This window comes from Somniosus microcephalus, chromosome 2 (genome assembly GCF_052327205.1).
Source record: "Somniosus microcephalus isolate GS21.2 chromosome 2, FLI_Smic_1.0, whole genome shotgun sequence".
NCBI lineage: Eukaryota > Metazoa > Chordata > Chondrichthyes > Squaliformes > Somniosidae > Somniosus > Somniosus microcephalus.
The window spans coordinates 85,724,188-85,749,816 of record NC_140988.1 but is presented as its reverse complement, the minus strand read 5'-3'; the positions used below and the strand labels follow the sequence as shown (position 1 = coordinate 85,749,816).

Here is a 25,629-nt window from a genome sequence, read left to right as displayed (position 1 = left end):
GACTGCAGAGCAGCCGCCTTTATACCAGGGCATATGGGTGGAGCCAGGGGCGGAGCCAGCTGAGGCATGCACAGACAGGTACAACAATGGGCAAGAGTGAACAACAGTGAAGTGAACAACAGTGAAGTGAACAACAGTGGTTTACCACAATTGGTCTGCCATTTCTTTGTTCCCCATTATAAATTCCCCTGATTCTGACTGCAAGGGACCTATGCTTGACTTCACCAATCTTTTTCTCTTCACATATCTATAAAAGCTTTTACAGTCAGTTTTTATGTTCCCTGCAAGCTCACTCTCATACTCAATTTTCCCCTTCTTAATTAATCTCTTTGTCCTCCTTTGTTGAATCCTAAAGGACTCCTAATCCTCAGGTTTACTGCTTTTTCTGGCCAATTTATATGTCCTCTCCTTGGATCTTATGCTATCCCAAATTTCCCTTGTTAGCCACGGTTGAGTCACCTTTTTTGTTTTATTTTTATGCCAAACTGGGATGAACAAATTCTGTAGTTCATCCATGCGGTCTTTGAATGTTTGCCATTGCCTATCCACCATCAACCCTTTGAGTGACATTCCCCAATCAATCCTACCCAACTCGCGCCTCATACCATCGTAGTTTCCTTTATTTAAATTCAGGACCCTAGTCTCTGAGTCAACTGCTTTACTCTCCATCTTAATGAAGAATTCTATCATATTATGATCGCTCCGACCCAAGGGGCCTCGTACAAGATTGCTAATTAACCCTTTCTCATTACATAATACCCAGTCTAAGATGGCCTGATCTCTAGTTGGTTCCTCGACATATTGGTCCAGGAAATCATCCCGTAAACACTCCAGGAATTCCTCCTCCGCAGTATTGTTACTAATTTGGTTAGCCCAATCTACATGTAGATTAAAGTCACCCATGATAACTGCTGTGCCCTTATTGTACGCTTCTCTAATTTCCCTTTTAATGCCATCTCCAACCTCCACATTACTGTTTGGAGGTCTATATACCACTCCCACTAACGTTCTCTGCCCCTTGGTATTTCTCAGTTCTACCCATACAGATTCCACATCATCAGAGCTAATATCCTTCCTTACAATTGTTGAATGGTGGAGCAGGCTTGAGGGGCCATATGGCCTACACCTGCTCCAATTTCTTATGTTCTTATGTACTTCCACCTCCATAATATCACCCGTCTCTACCCCACATCAGCTCATTTGCTGCTGAAACCCTCATCCATACCTTTGATATCTCCAGACTTGACTATTCCAATGCTCAACTAGCCAACCTCCCATTGTCCACCCTTGGTAAACTTGAGCTCATCCATAACTCTATTGATGGTTTTCTGCCAAAATTATGGTGGACAATCCGTAGAACACCAGCGGAAAATTCCAATCAAACATATTTGACAATGCAGTACTCCCTCAGTATGCATTGATGTGCGAGCCTAAATTATGTGCTCACTTCCTGCAGTAACAGAGAGGATTGATGATGGTCGTGCAGTAGATGTTGTATATATGGACTTTCAAAGGTATTTGATAAAATACCACATAACAGACTTATTCAGAAAATAGAACCATGTGGTATTAAAGGGACAGTGGTAACTTGGATATGAAATAAGGGATAAGAGGTAGAGGGGGAGATGTTCATTATAGCCCCATTTGGGGCACTAACTTTTAAAAGTTGACAGGCGCTAATGTTTCTAAACTTTTAAAAAAGAGCTAAATCAAGTGCTCCACTTCCTTCTTGGAGCGCAATCGGCAGCAGGCGGGGCGGAGACTTCAGCAGCGCTGCACACTGGGCCCTGCAGCGCTGCCACATTCAAAGGCTCCTTCCCTCCCTTAAAGGGAAGGGCCATCACTGCAGGCTCTGCAATATAAAAAATACCTACCTGGACCACCAAGGCAGCCGCGATCCCACGCGATCAGCCCAGTACTCAAGCAGAGTACCAGGCTGATCGATCATGGGCAGGAACCCGCGAAAAAAACTGGAAAAACAAAGGTAAGGTTTTACAAGCAGAGTACCAGGCTGATTGCCCGCGAGAAAAACTGCAACAAGAAAGGTAAGTTTTTTTTTACTTACCTCGGCCACCTCACCTTTAATCATTGCCCCCGAAGTGGCCGGCTGCCCGATGCACGCCTCCTGCAGCTGTCGGTGTTTTCGACCGGCACTGCTGCAGGGGGTGGAATTCAATTTTGGGTCCAGGGCACAACCGCGCCGATGCGCACGGCGATGATGTCACGATCTCCAAGCGAAGGAGATCAGGCTGCAATGCCGTAGCGCTACTGCAAAACCCCCGCCGAATATGGCGGGAGTCGATGTCAGCGCCGCACCCGTTTGCAAAGCCATTTGTGCCCTGTTAGCACCCCAAGGGGCGCAAACGGGAGGGGCAAAGACACCCAATTTTGCCCCCAGAAAGTAGTGGTGAACAAATGTTTTTCTGACTGAAAAGTAGTATGCAATGGGGTACCCCAGGGGTCAGTATTAGGACCATTGCTTTTCCTGTTATGACCTGGACTTGAGAGTACAATTTTGAAGTTTGCAGATGATACAAAACTTAGCAACATAGTAAATAGTGAGTAGGATAGTAACAGGCTTCGGGAGGATACAGACAGACTGGTGAAATGGGCAGACACATGGCAGATGCAAATTTGTGTGGATAAGTGTGAAGTAATGCACGTTGGGAGAAACAACATAGTGAGGTAGTATAATCTAAATGGTAATATTTTGAGCAGTGAAAGCATAGGAACCTGGGGTATAAATTCACAAATCCTTGAAGATGGCAGGGCAAGTTGATAAGGCAGTTAAGAAAATGTATGGGATACTTGGCTTTGTAAATAGGGGCAAAAACAAGGAAGTCATGATAAACCTTTACAAATCACTGGTTAGACATGAGTTGGAGTGTTATGTACAGTTCTGGGCACCACACTTTATGAAGGATGTCAAGGCCTTGAAGAGGGTACAGAGAAGGTTTACCAGGATGATACCAGGGATGAAGGGCTTCAGTTATGTGGAGAGATTGCAGAAGCTGGGATTGCTCTTCCTATAGCAGATATGGTTATGAGAAGACTTAATAGAGGTATTCAAAATTATGAGAGGTTTCGGTACGAGTTAGGATAGGGGCAGCAGATTTTTGGATGAGCTCAAGTTTATGCAGGGTGGGAGATGGGAGGCTGGCCAGGGGAGCATTGGAATAGTCAAATCTAGAGGTAACAAAGGCATGGATGAGGGTTTCAGCAGCAGGTGAGCTGAGGCAGGACGGAGTCGGGCTGTGTTATGGAGTTGGAAGTAGGTAGTCTTGGTGATGGAGCAGATATGTGGTCGGAAGCTCAGCTCAGGGTCAAATATGGCACCAAGGTTGCGATCAGTCTGGTTCAGCCACAAACAGTTGCCAGTGAGAGGGGTGGAGTCAGTTTATAGGGAACAGAATTTATAATTGGGACCGAAGACAATGCAGTGGGTCTTGAACCCACAACCTTCTGACTCTGAGGGGAGAATGCTATCAACAGAGTCAAGTTGACACTGTAAAGAAGGCTCGTAAGATGGTCCAGCCAAAATTCCATGAGGACCTTCACCAGCCTCAAAGCACAATGAAGTGGTTATGATCTCTTCATGTTTCATCTTCCAGTATTTCTGAATCAAAGGACAGAATTATAAAATGGAAGGGAGAGAGTACTCATTTTGCCTCATATTCTCCAACACTCATCTGATATCACAGGATGGCAGTGATACCCCTTGGACTGTTTTGTTTACAGTCAATTTGTTTGTTTTTTGGTACGAACAAAAAGAGTACCCCTTGGACTGTCTGGGAACTTTAGAAATTTATGACTTTTTTAATGCTACAAAACCAAGAATTTCCATTGCATTAGAAATTAGCCAGCAGTAATGGAGCACATGTCCAATTCAAGGTGCAGCAAGCAGTGTAACCATTGGCTGCCGGTTAAAGATACTAGTATCTGTCGTATAAAGGCAAGCTAAATCACTTAACTGGTTTAGATCTGCATTCTGCATTTTATTTTAAAGGACTGGATTCCCACTTTATCTATCTTCTCCAAAGAAAACAAGTTTAGTTCTGCAAGTCTATCTTCATAAGTTTTAAATCTCAGTATTACCGTTGCCATTTTTCTCAGTATCAGTGGGTATATATGTATTAATAAGTGTCAATTTTTTTTTTGGTGTTTTCTAACAAACTCACTTGGTTACCACCTGAATTCCAACTCTACTCCCGCTAGCCATTCTTAGCTTCTGTCCCTCCTCCCTTTCACTGAACTAATAATATCAAACTTCCCACTTCACCCTGCTGTTCATCCAATCTCAGGCCCAATTATATTCCTACCCAACTGATTTCCATCTCAGACTCCCACTCACTCCTTCCTTTCCGCTCATTGCCTTGTGCTGATTCCCTTTTTGCTTCATCTATTTCACTAAAAACTAGTCGACATGTACAAAAAATAATTAAATGGCTCATGGAATGTTGGCCTTTAACTCAAGGAGGCTGGAATACAAAGGGTGGAAGTTATGTTCCAGTTTTATAGAGCTCTGGTTAGACACCATTTAGAGTATTGCATTCAGTTATGGGCTCTCCACCTCAGGAAGGACATATAGGCCCAGATATTCCGATCCCTACAGGTGGGTATGGGCTGTGTACCCACCCGTAGGGACATTGGAAATGCCGGTTTCAGGCACGCACAGTGCATGCGCTGAAAACCGGCATTTCCGATCTGTCAAGAAAGCTCTTGACAGATCCTCCGTCTGCCCTGGAGAAGGGCCTCTGCGGGTGGATAGTTCCGCTTTTTGGAGACCCTCCGCCCACAGAAAACCCTTACAATTCTTACGCGTGGTAAAAGCAGGCGTAAGGCCTGCTTCTACCAGGATAAGAGTCGAAAAAACGTAAAAAAAATAAATTCCCACTGATTTATCATTTAAAAATACTTTAAAGAAAGGTAAGTTTATTTTTAGCCCTGTAAAAAATTTAATTTTTGTTTAAAATGCTTAATTTATTGTAATTTCAAGTCACTTAAAAATGTGATTAAAAAAAATGTATTTAAAGTTTTACTATGTTTTTTCATTGATCTCCATTCATATATTTGACAGGTCTTCCTGTCAAATGTATGAAGGGAGATTCCCTTCTGTGATTGGCTCCCCATGGCCTACGTGATCCCAGGGACACTGCGAACTACATGCACCTCTGGGATACGTGGGCCGTGCTCACTTCCAGTTTGGTAAGGCCCAGGAGCAGAAGCGTGTGTGTCCCGGGAGCCCTCAGGTAAGGGCGCAGATTTTTCCAGATCGCAGGCCTCGGCCCGCGGGAGACCTGCGATCGGAAAATACGGACCATTGGCCTTGGAGTGGATGCATGCAGATTCACCAGAATGATAGGTTAAATTATGAGGATAGGTTGCACAGACCAGGTTTGTATTCCCTTGAGTACAGAAGATTAAGGGGTGATCTAATTGAGATGTGTAAGGTGATTAAAGGAATTAATAGGGTAGATAGAGAGAAATTATTTCATCTGGTGGGGGAGTCCAGAACAAGGGGGCATAACCATAACATTAGATCTATGCCATTCAGGGATGATGTCAGGAAGCACTACTTCACACAAAGGGCAATGGAAATCTAGAACTCTCTCTCCTTAAAAGCTTGTTGAGGCTAGGTGAATTGAAAATTTCAAAACTGAGATTGATAGATGTTTGCTAGGCAAAGGTGTTAAGGGTTATGGAACCAAGGCAAGTAGATGGAGTTAAGATACAGATCAGCCATGATCTAATTGAACGGCGGATCAGGATCGAGGGACTGAATGGCCTGCTCCTGTTCCTATGTTCCTTCCTATGTCCATTCTTGCAGAGACAGTAAGTAAAGTATGGGAAGTGCTTTCACAACACATAGCGCCAGTAAAGGGAATAGTTCCCGTTCAGTGGCAATGAAGGTGTCAGGATAACCCTGCCTCCATAACACAGAGAAAGTCTGAGAGTAAGACACAGTACTGAAAATAGGAGAGACCGAGAGGGCCTTGCATCATCAAATGTGGAGGAAAGATTTTCAACCTTGAATGATGACGTTTTGTCAAATTAAAATGTTTTAAGTCATGAGATCAGAAATACAATAGTATCAGAATTTTTCTCAGACAGAATTAACTTTTCTTGTCTATTAAACACTGTTATCTTGGGGTACAAATTCGGTATCGACCATTTTGGGACGCTAACATCGCCTGGACGCTAATTTTAGCGCCCGGCAGTGAAGTGCTAAATCAAGTGCTCCACTTCCTTCTTAGTGCGCTAACACTGGCGAGCAGGGCGGAGGCTTCAGCAGCGCTGCACACTGGGCCATGCAGCGCTGCCACGTTCAAAGGCTCCTTCCCTCCCTTAAAGGGAAGGGCCATCACTGCAGGCTCTGCAATTTAAAAAATACCTACCTGGACCACCAAGGCAGCCGTGATCCCGCGCGATCAGCCCGACACACAAGCAGAGTACCGGGCTGATCGATCATGGGCAGGAACCCGTGAAAAAAACTGGAAAAACAAAGGTAAGTTTTTTTTTACTTACCTTGGCCACCTTGCCTTTAATCATCAACCCCCCCCCCACCCCGCCGAAGCGGCTGGCCGCCCAATGCATGCCTCCTGCAGCTGTAAGTGTTTTCGACCGGCGCTGCTGCTGGGGGCAGAAGTCAATTTCAGGTCCGGGGTGATGAGCATGGTGATGACATCACGGTCTCCAGGTGAAGGAGATCGGGGCACAATGCCGTAGCGCCGCCGCAAAACTCCCGCCAAATATGGCGGGAGTCGATGTCAGCGCTGCGCCCGGTCACAAAACCATCTGCGCGCTGTTAGCGCCTCCCAGGGGCACTAATGGGAGGTGCAATGGCACCCAATTTCACCCTTCTTATATTTTATCCAATACCCTAGATGGATAAAGAGGCAGGCTATGTCTAGCCTGCAGTTCAAAACAAGTAAAGAAAATTGACCAAAAGGAGGGGAATATGAAGGTGACATAAGCTGGGTGACTTAGAGAAAGTTGAGGCAGAAAAGAAAAAGGTTGGGGAAGGCTCGAAGTGAAGGCTAAATATTATTACTTTTACTGCATTACTGAAATGCTTTAGTGCCAATCTACAAAATTGTGATGCACAGACCAACTACCTTGATTCCTTTCATTCACAGTTGTGCATGCTTTTTGTAACATGTTAGAAGAGACGGGATTGGATTTTGTATTAATGCAGAGTTGAAGGTACTATCAATACAAATGTATTAACTAAATATCATTGCACCAGCTTCTAAATTCAGTATCCCAGCTGTTGTTGATGCACAGAGGGATTTAAATTAGATCTGATAGATCTAACTGGGCAGGGCACTGGGGATTCTTATGGAAAGTTGTTGTTGAATATTTGTTTGAATTTTATTTAAATAGGTTGCATGTAGTTTAGACTCATTTTGCTGCATGCTGTTGTTTTTCATGGTAATGCAGGTTCTCCACATCACACCAGCAATGCTGACTGTGAGTAAGTCAGCAGGGATAGCTTTGAGAGCCTGCACTGGAACAAAAGGAAGAGCAGTGATGGTTAAAATCTAATGATAGAAATAGAGGAGACAGCTTTTTTTAAAGAATTTAGTCAGCTTCAATTGCTTAAACACCAGGGGTTGCTTTTACATGTACCCATAGATGATGGTAATGTGCAGTCTTGCAACATAAAAGCCATCTGTAACATTCACAATTTTATTGGATGTGACAGTAAATTGTGGAAAAGGCGCAATGGCTCTGGAAAGTCTATTTTAATGGTGAGAGCAGGGCCTCAATTCAATTATTGTAAACTAATTAGCTGCTAAAAGCTTTCCATGCCTTCAATTTGTCTTGATACAATCTTTATATTATTTTGTTATACTCTTCAGGGACAAATAATGGTCTCTTATCTTTTCAGTTGATGTTTATACTTCTCCTCAAAAAATATTTCCCTTCAAAACTACTTTTCTTTGTCCAGTTCTTCAGATGGGAAGTGAGCAATGAGGGGGAGCCAGCCACTCTGGTAGCATTGCCAGGCTTGGTCTGTTATCATCCAGTAAGATACAGGGTGATTGTAAGGTGAGAAAGGATATGATGCCTTGCGCAGCCTTTGCCATACAATTAAGAATTAGGAGCAGGAGTAGGCCATTCAGCCTCTCGAGCCTTCTCCGCCATTCAATAAGATCATGGCTGACCTTCTACCTGAACTCCACTTTCCTGCACTATCCCCATAACCCTTGATTCCCTCAATATCCAAAAATCTATTGATCTCTGTCTTGAATATACTCAACGATTGAGCCTCCACAACCATCCAAAGATTCACCACCTTCTGAGTGAAGAAATTTCTCCTCATCTCAGTCCTAAATGACCGACCCCTTATTCTGAGACTGTGACCCCTGGTTCTAGACTCCCCAGCCAGGGAAACATTCTCCATGCATCTACCCTTGTCAAGCCCTGTAAGAATTTTATATGTTTCAATGCGATCACCTCTCATTCTTCTAAACTTTAGAGAATATAGGTCTAGTCTGCTCAATTTCTCCTTGTAGGACAAATCCCCATCCCAGGAACCAATCTGGTGAACCTTCGTTGCACTCCCTCTATGGCAAGTATATCCTTCCTTAGGTAAGGAGACCAAAACTGTACACAATACTCCAGGTGTGGTCTCACCAGGGCCCTATATAATTGCAGTAAGATGTCTTTACTCTTATACTCAAATCCTCTTGTAATAAAGGCCAACATACCATTTGCTTTCCTAATTGCTTGCTGTACCTGCATGTTAACTTTCAGTGATTTGTGTACAAGGACACCCAGGTCCCTCTGAACACCAACATTTCCCAATCTCTCACCATTTAAAAAAAACACTGCTTTTCTATTTTTCCTACCAAAGTGGATAACTTCATATTTCTCCACATTTTATTCCATTTGCCATGTTCTTGCCCATTCACTTAGCCTGTCTATATCCCCTTGAAGCCTCTTTGCATCCTCCTCACAACTTACATTCCCACCCAGCTTTGTTCTCCTGGTGACTTTGTGGAGAACTGACAGTACAAACTGTGACTGTGACATTCAGGTATAAATTCAGGAAGGAGTGAGCGAAGAAATAAAAAAATGACCCTTTTACTCAAGAATTTCTATCATTTCTCAGAAAATGTTGTAGCACCTGTAATACTTTTTTTTAATTCACCACCCAACTTAGCAGTGAAAAACTGTGGCTCCGCAGTTAGCAATCTTATTTCATCCTGCATCATTTTCAAGTAGCAAAAGTAAACTCAGGAGAACTGCAACTAGCCTGACACATGGGAAAAAAGAGAGCAAAAACTAAAATAGCTATAGGTAATGTTGAACCTTCATTATCAGCTGGAAGGATATGCTGCTAGGGTGAGATGAAGTAGACTGGGAGGAGGTTTGTGTGCAGCATAAACACCAGCATAGACCAGTTGGTCCAAATGGCCTGTGTCTGTGCTGTAATTACTGTGTAGATTCTGTGTAAGGAATTTACAGATACTTTTTTTTTGCTTGGGTGATGCCCCTCTGTGAATATTGGCATATTCCCAGGGACCTTCTGAAAGACAGTGTTAGGTAGCCAAAGGAACTCATTGCTACAATTGCAGAAAATATTTTAATGAGCATATAGCAGCAGAAATAACCTGCTAGTAAGTCAACAAATGCAAAATGTTCAAAAATCTGGTAATAGATTAATAGAAATCCGATGGCCTTAGGAACCTGGTGCTCCATGGGCCCTCTATTCAAAATCTATGCTTTAAACATTGCTTAAAGACCAAGTAAGTTATTGGCCCAGAAATTCGGGTCTCCACGGGTGAGTACACATGGGGTACTCACCCATAGGCCCAATGGAAGTGCTGGTTTCCTGCATGCACTGCACATGTGCGGGTAACCGGCACTTCCGTTCCCCTGAAAGAAGGGGTTCAGAGTTCGAACGCGTGCGCGGGAGAGGCTGCGCGTGCACATCGAACTTCCATTTTTTTTACAGGTTTTCCCGGGAGGGTAAGTCTCCAGAATTTACACATTTAAAAAGCAGGCATAAGGCCTGCTTTTTACAAGGTAAGTGGTGAATTAATTAAAATTAATACATTTTTTCCACAGGTTTATTATTTTTAAATACTTTAAAGAAAGGTAAGTTTATTTTTAGCCCCGTTAGAAAATAAAATTATTTTTTTCAAATATTTAAATTATTATTTAAAATAGTTACTTCATGTAATTTATAGTTTATTTTAAAAATGTGATTTAAAAAAAATGTATTTGAAGATTTAGTGATGTTTTAGGGCCCCTAGTATTTCTAAGTTTTGACAGCTCTTCCTGTCAAACTTATGAATGGAGCATTCACTGCTCCGATTGGCTCCCCATGGCCCACGTGATCCCAGGGGACGCATCAAACTAACTGTGCCCCTGGGATATGCAAGCACTGCGCGCCGGCAGCTGGAGCAGGCCCCGGATCGGAATCCCACGCGGGCCCACAGCTCAACGGCCGGCGCACAAGGTAAGTGCAGGTCGGAGGCTTACACCCGCGAGCAGCCCCCGACCTGAATTTCTGGGCCTTTATTTATCCAAACGTCATTCCTGTAATATCCATGTGAATTGGATAAGCCTATATAGTCATTTTACTTCTTTTATTTCCTATGTAAATAATGGCATTTATTTGAATGCGATGTAACTTGCTTATTTAGGCAGATGTTAGCAATTCAGGTTTTTTTCATCCACTGGTTTGCGTATCTCGTCACAGTTTGACTCCTCACCGAACCAGCAATAAGCTGACAAACAGCCTACCATTGTGAGACAAAATACAGCAATAAAATCAATTGAAATCTTAAGCACATCATTGTTCCAGTACTTCGTGATACACTATAGATACAACAACTTGGATATAGAAATACAGTGTTTCTGAGCTGTGGTTGCTTCATTTAAAGAGGGGTAAGTGTTCAGCCATCTACCATCCCTGAACTTCCTATCCTATGGAATTTCCCCACACCCTGCAATCTTGTATTCTGTGCTTTTTTAACCTTAATTTGCAAGACATCTGCCTAAAGCCTAAAGCACTCCACTTCACAAAGTCTGGGAAGATTGGACATGCTGGTGTGACATCCAATAGGAGGATCCCTTTTCAGTGCATTCACTGCACAACATGGGAATCGCCATTAGCTGCCCTTGTTTTCTGAAATCTCTGCTCGAGTATACTTACAGCTGAAGACATCCCAGCGTGCTCACTCCAGACAATTTCTTTGAAGTAAATCTTTACGACGCTCCACAGAGAAATCTTGCAAATGAAGAACAAAACTGAAACAGAACAAAATTGCTGCAGGCCAGGGAGGAACTCTGAGTAAGTGCCTATCAATGATGGCAATTATTCTTCAATTTCTTTCTCCTTGAAATTAGCTTCCACTGTATTTATGCATTGGTGCATTAAGATTACCTTTGTACAATGGGGAGCACTGTTTCTTGTCAGTTTATTCCCTTGCCCCATTCCTGATGCCATTGACTCCTTGCCTGGCTATGATTCCGTGTAAGCTAGTTGCCTCTGGGATCTCACCCAGGTGACCACTTTCCCAGTGTGAGCTTTGGCAGTGAGTGTTTGTGTGCTATTCATTCACAGTGGGCATTACTCCTCAGCTTGACTCTGTCCATAAGAGGAGAATATTTAAAGGGTCTATAATCTCTCCCTAACTACAGAAACAAAAATTGTACCAACTTTACTTAGCAGTGGTGTCAAGGCAATAACACTTAGCCCACTATATCATTGAGAGTAATAACATACGTAAAAAGAGAAAAGCAACAAATACTGGCAATGCAAAATAAAAGCCAGAACAACTAGACATGCACAGTAGGTCAGCGAGCATCTGTAAGAGAAAGGTAGGTTAATATGCAGGGTGGAACCCTGCATCAGAATTCTTACTGCAAGTCTATCGGTAACTCTGCTGAAACATTCGTAGATCACTCTAGGATTTGCACAGGTGTGTAGAGATAATTGGGGATAAATTTATCTTGGACAGTAGCACAAAACAGATGATAACGAATCACCAAACCGTTTCACACAACTGGCTCCCGATTACCCATTTTGCGCTACCCCCAAGACGAATTTATAGCCCAGGAAATCTGGAAGAAGTTTTATTTTTTTTAATTTAAGGTTTGCTTATTTAATTTATGAATATAAATGACTTTATAGGCAGCTGATGGTGTTGCTGTGATCTGTATTATTGTTGCTAAATATTCATAACTACAATGCTGGGCTTTTTTCAAAGCTCAAAAATAGTCTGCCGAGTATTGCCACAGAGTTATCCAAGCTAATAGTTGAGAATAATAGAGAGCTGTGAAAGCAATATGTAAAGTTGCTAATCATGGACTCAGGCTATATTACATAACCTCATTCAGATTAAACACATGATTCTGCTATTAGTACTGTTACTGTTCAAATCTCTCATTCGAATGTGTGATTAAAATTAACACATTTTATTGCACTTCAGTTTTGCAGTTTTCTTTTCTATTTTCTCCCTACCAATTTACACTACTGTATTGTTTCAGCCAGAAAGATAGACAGCTCAGTCTATGACATCCTTGGACGATATACATTTATTTAAATGTACACAAAGAGAATCTCCAGTCAGAGTTTCAACCTTTACTCAGACAATACAGATAAAAGTGGCCACAACCTCCCCCACCCGAGGTGGCAGTATTGGATTATCATCAGTTACCTTGGTGTTAAATCTGTTTCCAACCAAGCATTGTTTTTTTGCATCAGTCATCATATGCAAATGTTTGTATCTGTGATGTACTCTACCTTTTCTTTTCCTTGGCTATCATTGACATGAATACCAAGGAACAATAGACAGTAATGGTGATCCCAGAATGTTGACAATTCACTCGGTGTCTAGGCTCTAAGAAGTACATAGGGTAATTGTTTAAGATTTTTCACTCCTGGTGCAGTGCCGTGCCCACCAGGAGTGTACGGGGATTTCAGGTGTGGCATCAGCTGGCCCCAAGAAATTTTCTGTCCATTCAAATCAACAGATAGGGAATTCTGTGGGTCCTGCTGATTTCCATGTCTGAATTCCTGACATGTCAGAAGGCACAAATGAGCAAAATTACTCCTTGTTAGTGGGCCAGGTTGTTCTGCCCTCTGGATTTTCCTTCTTCCTATGTGGAAGTACTTTGCCACCACTCTCTCTAAATGAACTGGTCAACATAAGAACATAAGACGTAGGAGGAGGAATAGGTCATTTGGCCCCTCGAGCCTGCTACGCCATTCAATAAGATCATGGCTGATTTGATCTTGGTCTCAACTCCACTTCCCTGCCCACTCCCCATAACCCTTCACTCCCTTACCATTCAAAAATCTGTCTATCTCCACCTTAAATATATTCAAAGACCCAACCTCCACAGCTCTCTGGGGAAGAGAATTCCAAAGATTCACGACCTTCTGAGAGAAGAAATTCCTCCTCATTTCTGATTTAAATGGGTGCCCCCTTATTCTGAAATTACGCCCCCTAGTTCTAGATTCCCCCACGAGGGGAAGCATCATATCTGCATCTACCTTGTCAAGCCCCTTCAGAATCTTATATGTTTCAATAAGATCCCCCTCTCATTCTTCTAAACTCCAATGAGTATAGGCCCAACCTGCTCAATCTTTCCTCATAAGACAACCCCTTCATCTCCGGAATCAACCTTGTGAACCTTCTCTGAACTGCCTCCAATGCAAGTATATCCTTCCTTAAATAAGGAGACCAAAACTGTACGCAGTACTCCAGGTGTGGTCTCACCAACGCCCTGTACAGTTGTAACAGGACTTCCCTATTTTTATACGCCATTTCCTTTGCAATAACAAGACAGGGAATTCACCTCATGAGGAAGAATAACCATTAAACAACCAGTCTGTTCACTGGTACACCAGTGGTCAGATTTATTTTTGTTTGTTACCCACAATTGGATACAATACTCCAGCAGAGGCCGAACCTGTGATTTGTAAAGGTTTAGCATAACTTATAGGAACATAGGAACAGGAGTAGGCCATACAGCCCCTCAAGCCTGTTCCATCCACCTGCCTTGGCTCCATATCTTTTAATACCTCTGGCTAACAAAAACTATCGATCTCAGATTTAAAATTATTAATTGAGCTATTTGTGAGAGAGTTCCACACTTCTGCCACCCTTTGAATGAAGAAATGTTTCTTAACTTCTCTTCTGAATGGGCATTCAAGTGTTGGGGACACAGGATGATGTGTGCTCCACGGCTCCGGCACCCCGAGAGGTCAGTACCCATCATTGCATGCTCCCATCGAATGACGTAAAATGAGACCCCTGTGTAGCGAATGTGCGCACCCCCCTGAATGACTCCAATGTTCTCCACCCTGTATACCGGGGCGGGTTTAGCTGTCTTACCCATAACCGGCATTCTTACCACTATACCCATAATGGTGTGATTAGACCGTCCACAGTCCACTGGGACTGGGTAGGCCTCTGAAGCTAGTCTGAACTGGCACGAACTCAATGCATTCTCAAAAGGGTGGAGGGCTGCGAGGGGCTTGTTGCTGATCCAGGAGGGGACTAAACCTTGTTTCAAATCCTCCAGGTTACTGCAGCCATCGCCCAGTAACCATGCCCCGTATAGCACACAAGCTTCGTTCTGCGCAGCCTGATCGGACGCATTCTGATCCTCCCTGATGAGAGCATTTACCGTTTTGGCGTGTTTCTCCAGCTCAGCTATTATCTCTTTTAAGTGTAGTGTCATGGCCTGGTCCTCATGTAACTCAGAACCCACTACCTTATTCTCGTCAGTCAGTATCTTTCTTTTCAAACCATTGATCTGGGTTTGCAGCTCCACATCAGCCAGTGTGTTGATGACGGAAGTTCCTGTATTAAAAGCTGTGAAAATATCATTTACTGCACCCCTTCTTTGCCTCCCTATCCTGTCCAAGACCTCATGTGGTGTGGTGTACAATTCGGCTCTGTCGACATCGGCAAAGTCGAATTCGTAAAACTGTTTAAACATGTTTGTTAACAGGACCTGGTATAATTGCTCCATTTCCCTGGGGCACCACTCTGGCAACCGCACCTTGGTGAGGTTTAAAATCACCGAAGCCACCGCGTAGTGCACCCCTTGGTACAGCACCTGACCTGTGGGTACCAATACCAATCTGTTCCCGGGTCCCTTTGTTGTGGTGGGGCACCCTTCCTTGAGGGCTTGAGCTACCGGAATTGTAGGCAGGGGCTTGCGGGGTCGGGTGATGAGCTCAGTGGCGTTTACTGGGATCTGAGAGTATGGGACTCCGCACGCCCGTGTGCTGATGTCCCACCTCATTCCTTGTCCAGCATCCTGCCACTGCCTTTGAAAACAGATGGAGACGCCTGTGGGGCAAGCGCGTTCTGAACCCCACATACAGATGTAGATCCCCTCATCTGGTTCCCACCATTTGTCCCAACAGACACTCAACCCCCCATGAGTTCCCGTAATAGTCCGATGGGTGTTGTTACCCAGTCTTTCCCATTCAATTGTGGAGTTCTTCATGGTGCTGCTCAACTTGCGCAGCCACCACCAGCGATTCAAAGGTACCTGTCCGTTGCAAACAAGGCAAATCTTCCTCCCGGCAGTGACGCTGATCCTGGGTGCGATGACCCTCACCCTGGGGCACATCAGAGACGTTTCTCTGTATGCAAACCCCGTCTGGCTGGAATATTCAGTAGAGTTTGACCCCAGCAGTCTCTTCAGTGTCCCGTGGGCTGGTTCCATCAGTCGCGACGGGGCCTCTGCTGCCAGAGCACCCATAAATGGTGGAGTCCTTAGTGCGGCCCCGATAGGCCCAGCTCCATCCGATCAGCATGAACGCGACGAGGATCCTTCTCATCTTTCTCCTGGTTCCTGCAACAAATTAAACAATGCCGCCAGGCTCCCGAGAGATTCTGGCTTAGGTGAAGCCATGATCGGGTCTTTCGACCTCGATCCAAAACAACACACATACTGAGCAGATTGCAAAACTACTTATAACTCTTATCATTTTAATATATACACACCTTAAACTTAAAACTTAAACTTAACTTATGTACAGCGCCGCCCGTCCCCGGGCGGCTTGCCTAATCCCTGATTGGACTGCAGCTTGCCGCTCCCTGCGGTGGGGCTGTAGTAACCTGTGGCTTGGGTTCCCCGCAGCCTTTTGCTGTCGATCGGGGACTGCGTTTTGTCAAGGATTTCTCAAGTCGGCATTTACTGAGAACGGGGGAATCGGGCCAAGGTTTTACTGGCTGAGGCATTCGAGTCGACCTGCGAAGAGGTACTTTGGGCGTGGCTCCCTTAGCGAACGAACCTTAGGGTGGGACTTTAGCTCTCACAGCCCTTGGCTCTTCCACGACTGTGGGCTTTGGCTCCCTTCCCTCAGGCTCCACCCCTTTGGGATTTGGGTCGGCTCCCTTGGTGAGTGGACCTTCGGGTGGGACTTTAGCTCTCACAGCCCGTGGCTCTTCCATGACTGTGGGCTTCGGCTCCCTCCCCTCAGGCTCCGCCCCTTCGGGATTTGGGTCTGTGGCAGACGACTCCTCCTCATCTGTCCCTACAGGTGGAGAATCTCCGCCCCCAATTTCTACCTCCCCCACGCTTGCGTCGAGGGCGGGACCTCCGTCCTCCGACTCCACCTCCTCCAGAATCGTGTAGAGGGCGGGGCCTTGCTGTTCGGGCTCCTCCTCGTCCGAATCCCAGGCCATAGGGGAAGCCTCCCTCCAGGTGGGCGGGGCAGCTTCTCCTTCCAAGCAGGCTACAACGCCAGCTTGTGTGGTCTGTGGCTCATCGCACGCCTCAGGCTGAGGACCTTTACCCTCAGACCTGGCTTCGGTTGCTGATACTCTAGCACCCGGTTTAAACAGTTTGCACCATTTTATGTGAAACCACTTGTTGCGTCGGGACACCTCCACTGTGCGACTGGCGGGGGCTGGTGGATTTTGCACCGATTCCTGTCTATCCTGGTCTGTGCCTCTCTCGCCAGCGCGGAGGGTCAGACCCAGGAATTTTACTTCTCGCCGGCCGACCTGTGCTTTCGTTGGGTTGGCCGTGGCATCCTCTACCCCTTTCACGCTTGCACCCGCTCCCCAGAGACAGTGATTTCTCAGGTCCACGAGGATCCCGTGGGCTACCAAGAAATCAGACCCAAGGACTCCCGCTCCACCCCCCACCTCCCACTTCATTAGTGTACACTTCCACGCGGTGTGGAGTGGTCCTAAACGAATGGAGAGGGGAATGGAATGTGCGCCAGCCTGTTCTTCACCCGTGAAGCCCGACAGAAGGTATGGGACCCCAGTGGACAGAGGCGAGGCAGTGGGGTTATCTGCGTGGATCACGGGGCACGATGCTCCCATATCCAACAGATAGGTCGCTGTTACCTCCTCCACTTCCATCTCCACGAGGGGTCGTCTCCATACATCATATCGCAGCGCACACAAGTAAATGGGCTGCGCCGGCTCTAGTCATGTGCGCACAGCGGTCGGGGTTTCAGGAGTGACAAGACCAGTGGTGACGGCTATCTTTGATGCGCCATCAATTACTCAAAAGACTGAGGTTAAGCGAGTAACAACCAGGCTTTTATCAACTAAAGAATGAAGGCCTTGTCTCGAGTGGTCGACCCGTCCAGAATACTAAGGGACTGGGAGGTAGTCACTTATATACCTGGAATAGTGGGAGGAGTCAGCCGAGGCATGTCCAGACCTGTACCTAGTGGAATACACATACACATACAGACAGGTTTACAGTGGTTTACCACATTCACCCCTTGTTTAAAAATGAGTCCAGCGGGGTGAAGTGTATTTAAAAGTTCGTGTATTGGAGTCTCTCCGGAGGTCTTGTCTGCCGCTGTGATCGACGTGGCGACGGCAGGGGTGGTGGAGCTTCCAGCGTCGTATCCCGTGTAGGCTGGGGCCCTGGAGTGTAGTCCTCGTGGGTGACGGTCCAAGGCGAGCCGGCTGCTGGGGTTGGATATCGGGTCGTGGGGGGGGGTGGTAATGGGTAGTGGGTTACAGCGGTCCCCGAGGGTGCGAGGTCTCGTATGGAGACTGTGTCCTCCCGTCCTACAGCGGTCCCCGAGGGTGCGAGGTCTCGTATGGAGACTGTGTCCTCCCGCCCGTCCGGGTACGCAATGTAAGCGTACTGGGGGTTGGCGTGGAGGAGGTCGACCCTCTCGACCAGGGGGTCCATTTTATTGGCCCTCACGTGTCTTCTCAGTAGTACCGGCCCTGGGGACGTCAGCCATGGCGGTAACGATGTCCCCGATGTGGACTTCCTTGGGAAGACAAACATTTTCTCGTGAGGGGTGGCATTGGTGGCAGTGCAGAGCAGTGACCGAATCGAGTAGAGCGCATCGGGGAGCACCTCCTGCCAACGGGAGGTCGGAAGGCCCGATGGGCTAGATTTTCAGTTGCTTGCGCCAGCAGTTAGCGCCTTAAGAGAAGTGATTTCCGGGCGCTAGGCGTGTAGCGCCCGGGCGCAGCGCAGTTTGCGCCCCGCCCCAAATTAAGCTGCCCGTTAGCGCCGGCGCAAAGTTTAGCGCCCGCCCGGATGCGCGCGCAGAAAATGACGTCACATCCTCGTGCAACGCCCTTTGGCCGCCCCGATTGCAAACTTCAGTCGGACCGCCCCATTGTGCGGCGGGCGGCCGGAGCGTTTGGAAAAAGGAACGCAACACAACCAGCGCGGGCCCCGGGGGGCGCTAATTAAAGGGAACGTCCTCTCCAGTATAAAGGCCATCCTTTTTTCAGAAAACAGTCTTGTGCAACGCATTTCTGGAGACACAACAAGGAGGACAGCTAACTGGTTTCAAGCAGCAAGAGCCAGGTATTTTTGGACTCAGGCAACAGCGCTGCAAGTGGCCATTTGGAAATTAGAGTGCTTGCCAGGATTTGATGGGGGTTGCATGGGGTGCCAACGCGGAGCTGCAGCTCCATGTCCGTAGGGCTCGCAGACGCATTGTGAGAGGGGCAGCCCTGGCTAGAGGCAGAGGGGGCTACAGGCGTCGGCCACGTAGGCCTTACCCAGTCAGGCTATACCGCCAGCAGCGCTCCTACCTAAACATGAGTGCCGCGCGATGTGTTAAAAGGCTCCGAATCCGAAAGGGGGTGATTGCAGAGATCTGCCACCTGCTTCGCCGAGATCTGCGGCCAAAGCTCAGGTGCAGGACGTCTCTGTCGGTGGAAGTGAAGGAGACGGTGGCATTGAACTTCTATGCCACCGGCTCCTTCCAATACGCTGCTGGGGACATAGCAAACATCTCCCAGTACGGCGCGCATCGCTGCATCCGCCAGGTGACCGAAGCACTGTTCAGAAGGAGAAGCCAATTCATCTCCTTCCCCATGGCCCTGGAGAGCCAGCATCAGCGCGCATTGGGATTTTCCAGACTCGGGGAATTCCCCTTGGTGCAGGGCGCCATTGACTGTACGCATGTGGCTTTGCGGGCCCCTCTGGAGCATGGCGAGCAGTATCGCAACAGGAAGGGCTACCATTCTCTGAATGTGCAGCTGGTCTGTGACCACAAGCAGCGCATCATGGCAGTCAATGCCAGCTTCCCAGGCAGCAGCCACGATGCCTTTATCCTGCGGCAGAGTACTGTGCATGACATGTTCCAGGCACAGCCTCCCCCAAGAGGATGGCTACTCGGTGACAAAGGCTATCCTTTGTGCACCTGGCTCATGACCCCGCTCCGCGCGCCCAGGACCGCTGCTGAAGAGGCCTACAACGAGAGCCATCAAACCACCCGCAACATCATCGAGCTAACTATTGGGGTCCTCAAGCAGCGGTTCCGCTGCCTTGATCGCTCCGGAGGAGCTCTCCAGTATTCGCCGGACCGGGTCTCCCAATTTGTGGTGGTTTGCTGCATGCTACACAACCTGGCTATCCGCAGGACTCAGGCACTGCCACCTGATGTTGGACCAGCACCTCAGGAGGAGGAGCAGTTGTAGCATGAGGAGGAGGAGGAGGAGGAGGAGCAGGAGTACGTTCCCAGGAGGGAGCGACCAGGGCCAAGGGCCGCACGACGCCACCTTATTACACGGTACTTCTAAGCCCCCTGTCAGGGAATGGCCAGGGGCCATGATGGAAGATGAATGCAGCCGCTCCGCAAGCCCTCAGCCGGCGAAGCCAACAAACACTAAGAAGAACAACCATGGAGACTGCATGAATAAAGATAATTTTTTATTAAACAAAAATGAAAAGCCCTTCCCACATGAATCCCCAAAAACAATAAACGGGCCCCACAAAAAGCCCAACAAACGACTCACTCCCACAAACTGGGGAGGAGCCACTCCACCTTTATTGAAACCGGGCCTCAACGTCGGCCTAACGCAAAAAAAAAGCCCTCCAAAAGCACAACCATGGGCAAAATAAAGATGGCCACCGCCATATTAAAGGAAAGCTGGCCACACCCTCTACTGAGTGGCCCGCGAGGGCGAGACCTTGGCCAGCATTTTGCCTCCCCTGCCCTGCCTGCTGCTCCTTCGCAAGCTCTGCCCAGTGGCTGCTGCGAGGCTGGGGGAAGGCGCCTGAGGCTCAGATGCCCTTCCGCCAGATGCCGCTGGGGGGCGGCCTACACGGCGTTTGGGCCTCGAGGGGCCGTCTCCTGAGTGGCGCACCTGAGCCTGGCCACCATCAGCTGCAGCCGCTTGCCCTTGACGCCCCAGAGGGGGAATGGCGGCGACGGATGGCGCAATGTGGGCCAGCTGGCGTCTGGGATGCGCTGGCTGGTGCTGTGGCGCGGTGGCACTCGGCCGGGCCCGCACTGCAGGATCCGCAGCAATCAGCCGATGGCCGGCTTGCTGGGATGGTCCAGCGCGGCGCCTGCCCTGGCGATGCCTGCCTGAGACAGCGCGTGTGGCAGCAGTGAGTGGCACTGTGGTCCTGGTGTGCGCGCGCATCACATCCGCCAGGGTCTTGACGGCATCAGTTAGCATGCGGCCAGTCGCGGCAGTTGCTGCCCCGAACTCGCGCACACTGGTCGCCAGCGACTCGATGGCCTCAGGCATGCGCCCCACCACGCTCATGAGCTCCGTGTGGCGCCGGTCCGAGTCGTCGGCCATCTGATCGAGCTTCCGCACCACCTCCGAAGTGAAGGTGTCCGGACTGGAGTCGCGACTCTCCCGCTGGGGAGGAGGGGGCCGAACTAGGGGACCCTTGCCGCGTTGGTGACGGCGAGTGTGCCGAGCAGCAGCACTCCCCTCTGATCCTTCCCCCCTTTGGGGGGAAGGCCGCGGGCCACGCGCATGGCTGCTGGGTGGCTGGACGCCACTGGTCCCAGAAGCTGCATTGCCCTGCGACAGTTCCTCCAGGCACTCGTCCAGTGAGGAGGTGTCAAGCATTTTCTCCTCTCCTGCGGGACGTGACTGTTCCCCCGAAGGTCCGGCTTGCTCCTCCTCCTCCTCCTGGTCGGAGGTGCTGTCACTGGCAGCTTCAGGGTCCTGGTCGTCACCAGCTGAAAGCAAGAATGCACAAGAGTAGCTTCAGAGTGAGGAGACGGCGTCAGCGAGGGAGTTAGGACTGGTGGGATTCAGCGCATTGGTGGGACAGTGGCAAAGGAGGTAGCTCGGATGGGCCAGTGCGACGCGAGAGGGCCAAAAGGCGAGGTCCTTACCATTGCCGGGCAGTGGAGGGGTGGATACACCGCACGCTGTGGGGACAATCACACGGGCTCCCATGGGCACACACACGCGCTCCTCCAGCCGAGTGAGCTTCTGCAGCTTGGCGCGGCCACCCCTGGCACGGGCCTGGCGATTAAACGCTACTTTAGCCTGCAAGAGAAAGGACGGGCTGTAAGTGCGCAGTGAAGCCTTGATGTAGTGTGCACTGCCTCCCATGGGGGAATAGCTTGGCCAAAGTGTAGAGTGCCGAATGGCCATTTGATGCTCATGACTGTCCCAATGCTGCTGGCTGAGGGCTGGCCAGTAGGACTTTCAGGTCCCTTTGCCCATCATGTCAGGTGTACATGCAAGAATGAGGAGGAGACTGGAAAGGCTACTCACCTTCACAATCCTGGTCAGATCGTTGTATTTTTTACGGCATTGTTTGTGGGTCCTGGGGGCCTCGCCGGTGAACGTCACCCTCTGGGCGATCTGCTTCCAGGCTTTGGTGTAGTCATGGTGGGTTGGATTCCTCCCACTCTCTGGAAACAAGATCTTGCGCCTCACCTCCAGAGCTGTGACCATTATGTCCAGATCACCCTCTGAGAAGCGCAGGGCACGCTGATGGGCCTTCTCTGGCGTTGCCATGACTCCCTGGGGCTGAGCAGCAGTGTTGAGGCCTCTTTGCAAGGCTGCAGTGTGCAGGGCGTGGCAGCAGACCAAGTCGTCCCTTCCCCCTTTAAGAGCTGGTCGGCACCACGGGGTCTGCTGTCAGTGCAAAAATGACCGCACCCGTGCTGCGCCCCGCCTGGGCGCTATCCCTCTGGACCGCCGGCTTAGCGCCTAAAGGTAGGAGTGGAACGCCTCTTTTAGCGCTCCACCACTCTCTTAGGGCGAAGCCACTGAATTTCCGGCAACGGGGCGCTATTTTGGGGCGGGCGCTAACTTCGGGCGGGCGCTAAGGTTAGCGCCCCAAAACTGTCTATACTGAAAATCTAGCCCCTAGACTTTAAGGCTAGTAGGGCGGCCTTCCAAACTGTTGCATTCTCTCTTTCCACCTGTCCGTTCCCCCGGGGGTTGTAACTGGTGGTCCTGCTTGTGGCTATACCCCTAGCGAGCAGGTACTGGCGGAGTTCGTCGCTCATAAACGATGAGCCCCGGTCGCTATGGATATAACTGGGGAAACCGAACAGGGTGAAGAGGCTGTTCAGAGATTTAATGACCGTGGCACTGGTCATGTCCGAGCAGGGGATAGCGAACGGGAAATGGGAGTACTCGTCAATGATGTTGAGGAAGTACACATTGCGGTCGGAGGAGGGGAGAGGCCCTTTAAAATCGATGCTCAGGCGTTCGAAAGGGCGAGTGGCTTTTATCAGGTGGGCTCTGTCTGGTCTATAAAAGTGCGGTTTGCACTCAGCGCAGACTTGGCAGTTCTTGGTCATGGTCCTGACCTCCTCGATGGAATAAGTCAGGTTGCGGGCCTTGATGAAGTGGAAGAACCTGGTGACCCCCGGGTGGCAGAGGTCATTGTGGAGGGCCCTCAGCCTATCGATCTGCGCGCTGGCGCAGGTGCCACGCGATAGGGCATCTGGGGGTTCATTGAGCTTCCCAGGCCGGTACAAGATCTCGTAATTGTAGGTGGAAAGTTCGATTCTCCACCTCAAGATCTTGTCATTTTTGATTTTGCCCCTCTGCTTGTTGTTGAACATAAAAGCAACTGAACGCTGGTCAGTGAGCAGGGTAAATCGTTTTCCGGCCAGGTAGTGCCTCCAATGACGCACAGCCTCCACAATAGCCTGGGCCTCCTTCTCGACCGCGGAGTGTCTGGTCTCCGGGCCCTGGAGGGTTCGTGAGAAGAATGCCACAGGTCTCCCCGCCTGATTAAGGGTGGCGGCCAGGGCGAAGTCGGACGAATCGCTTTCCACCTGGAAGGGGATGGATTCGTCCACTGCGTGCATGGTGGCTTTGGCAATGTCCTCCTTGATACGGTGGAAGGCCAAGCGGGCCTCTGCCGTCAGGGGAAAAGAGGTGGATTTGATCAGCGGACGGGCTTTGTCTGCATAGTAGGGGACCCACTGGGCGTAGTAGGAAAAAAACCCTAGGCACCTCTTCAGGGCTTTTAGGCAGTGGGGCAGTGGGAGTTCCATAAGGGGACGCATCCGGTCCGGGTCGGGACCGATGACCCCGTGTTCCACAACACAGCCAAGGATGGAGAGGCGGTCTGTGCGGAATATGCACTTCTCCGTGTTATATGTCAGGTTCAGGAGTTGGGCAGTGCGGAGGAATTTCTCGAGGTTTGCGTCATGGTCCTGCAAGTCATGGCCGCAGATGGTCACATTGTCTAGGTAAGGGAAAGTGGCCTGCAGCGCGTTTTGATCGACCATCCGGTCCATCTCCCTTTGGAAGACGGAGACCCCGTTGGTAACGCCGAAGGGAACCCTAAGGAAGTGATAGAGGCGGCCGTTTGCCTCAAAAGCAGTATACTGGCGGTCTTCAGGGCGGATGGGGAGCTGGTGGTACGCTGATTTCAGGTCAATGGTCGAAAAGACGCGGTACTGCGCGATCTGGTTGACCATGTCAGCTATGCGGGGGAGTGGGTAGGCGTCCAGCAGGGTGTAGCGGTTTATTGTTTGGCTGTAGTCGATGACCAGGTGTTGTTTCTCGCCGGTCTTAACGACCACAACCTGGGCTCGCCAGGGGCTGGAGCTGCCCTCAATAATCCCCTCCTTCAGGAGCCGCTCCACTTCGGTTTCGATGAAAACCCTGTCCCCGGCACTGTATCGCCTGCTCTTTGTGGCGATGGGCTTACAGTCGGGGGTGAGGTTAGCAAACAGTGGGGGGGGTGGGACTCTGAGTGTGGAGAGGTTGCATCTGGTGCGCGGTGGGCAATTTGGAGGCTGCTGGCTGCGGACTGTGAGTGGGGGGAGGGGGCCACCGTACGCCATCGTAACGCTTTTGAGGTGGCACTGGAAATCCAACCCCAGTAGGACGGCAGCGCAGAGGTCGGGCAGGACCAGAAGTTTAAAATTATTGAACACAGTCCCATCTACTACTAGTGTCACCACGCAGTAGCCGCCAATGTCCGCTGACTGGGACTCGGAGGCCATAGAAATCCACTGGTGCGCAGGCAGGACTGGGAGAGAGCAACGCCGCACCGTGTCGGGGTGGATGAAGCTCTCTGTGCTCCCGGAGTCAAAAAGGCAGTTTATTGCATGGCCGTTTACCTTAACGTCCATTTTGGACCGAGCTAGTTGGTGCGGTCTTGTTTGGTCCAGCGTAACAGAGGCCAGCGTAGGGGTCGGTGTGTCGCTGCGGGTATCAGATGGGGGGTTGGCGGTCTGCTGCGTCCCAGCTGGTGTCCAAGATGGCGGCGTCCATGATTCCCATGTGGCTGGAGTCGTCCAAGATGGCTGCTGCTGCGGTGGTTTGCACATGGCTGGGGAGGCCCAAGATGGCGGCCCGCACGGCCCACACGCGGCGCTGTTGGGGGCCGAAGATGGCGGCTCGCCCGGCCCACACGCGGCGCTGCTGGCGTTCGGGGTGGCTTTTGCCTTGCAGGCGCTGGCGTAGTGTCCCTTTTTCCCGCAGCCCGAGCAGGTCGCATTCTTTGCCGGGCAGCGCGCTCTGGGGTGTTTGGCCTGGCCACAGAAGTAGCATTTCTGGCCTTGGGGTACTGCTGTCTGGCTTTGGGACACTGCTGCGGTAGTTGGGCCGTTGTTGGGCTGTGGCTGGGGTGGCACGGTGCTATGGGGCTGTCCTACCGTGTCCCAGGTTGTCGTTCCCCGCGGCGTCCACGGTGTAGAGGAGTAGGCATCCATGCCCCGGTAGGCTGCGTCCAGCGTTAGAGCGATTTCGGAGGCTTTGTCGAGGGTGAGGTCACTCTGCTCCAGCAGTCGCTGTCGGGTGTAGTTGGACCTGTGGCCCGCTACGAAGGCATCCCGGATCAGTTCCTCCGTGTACTTAGCGGGCGTTACCGCCTTACACCCACAGGCCCAGCCAAGCACGGACAGTGCTTGGAGGTATTCCTCAGTCGATTCCCCAGGTTGTTGCTTGCGACTCCCCAGAAGGT

General features: G+C 49.5%; 1 protein-coding gene across 1 annotated transcript in view; it reads right to left on the bottom strand.

Moving 5' to 3' along the window:
• LOC147122789 (uncharacterized) overlaps nucleotides 1-21,797 on the bottom strand; it is a 189,372-nt gene extending 167,575 nt beyond the window's left edge. Inside the window, exons 1-2 of the mRNA XM_085964010.1 lie at nucleotides 21,575-21,797; nucleotides 20,838-21,415 (exon numbers count right to left, since the gene is read on the bottom strand). Of these exons, the coding sequence (XP_085820136.1) occupies nucleotides 20,838-21,415; nucleotides 21,575-21,797 (801 nt within the window). The remainder of the gene's footprint in view (nucleotides 1-20,837; nucleotides 21,416-21,574) is intronic.
• Between the last annotated feature and the right edge of the window lie 3,832 nt (nucleotides 21,798-25,629).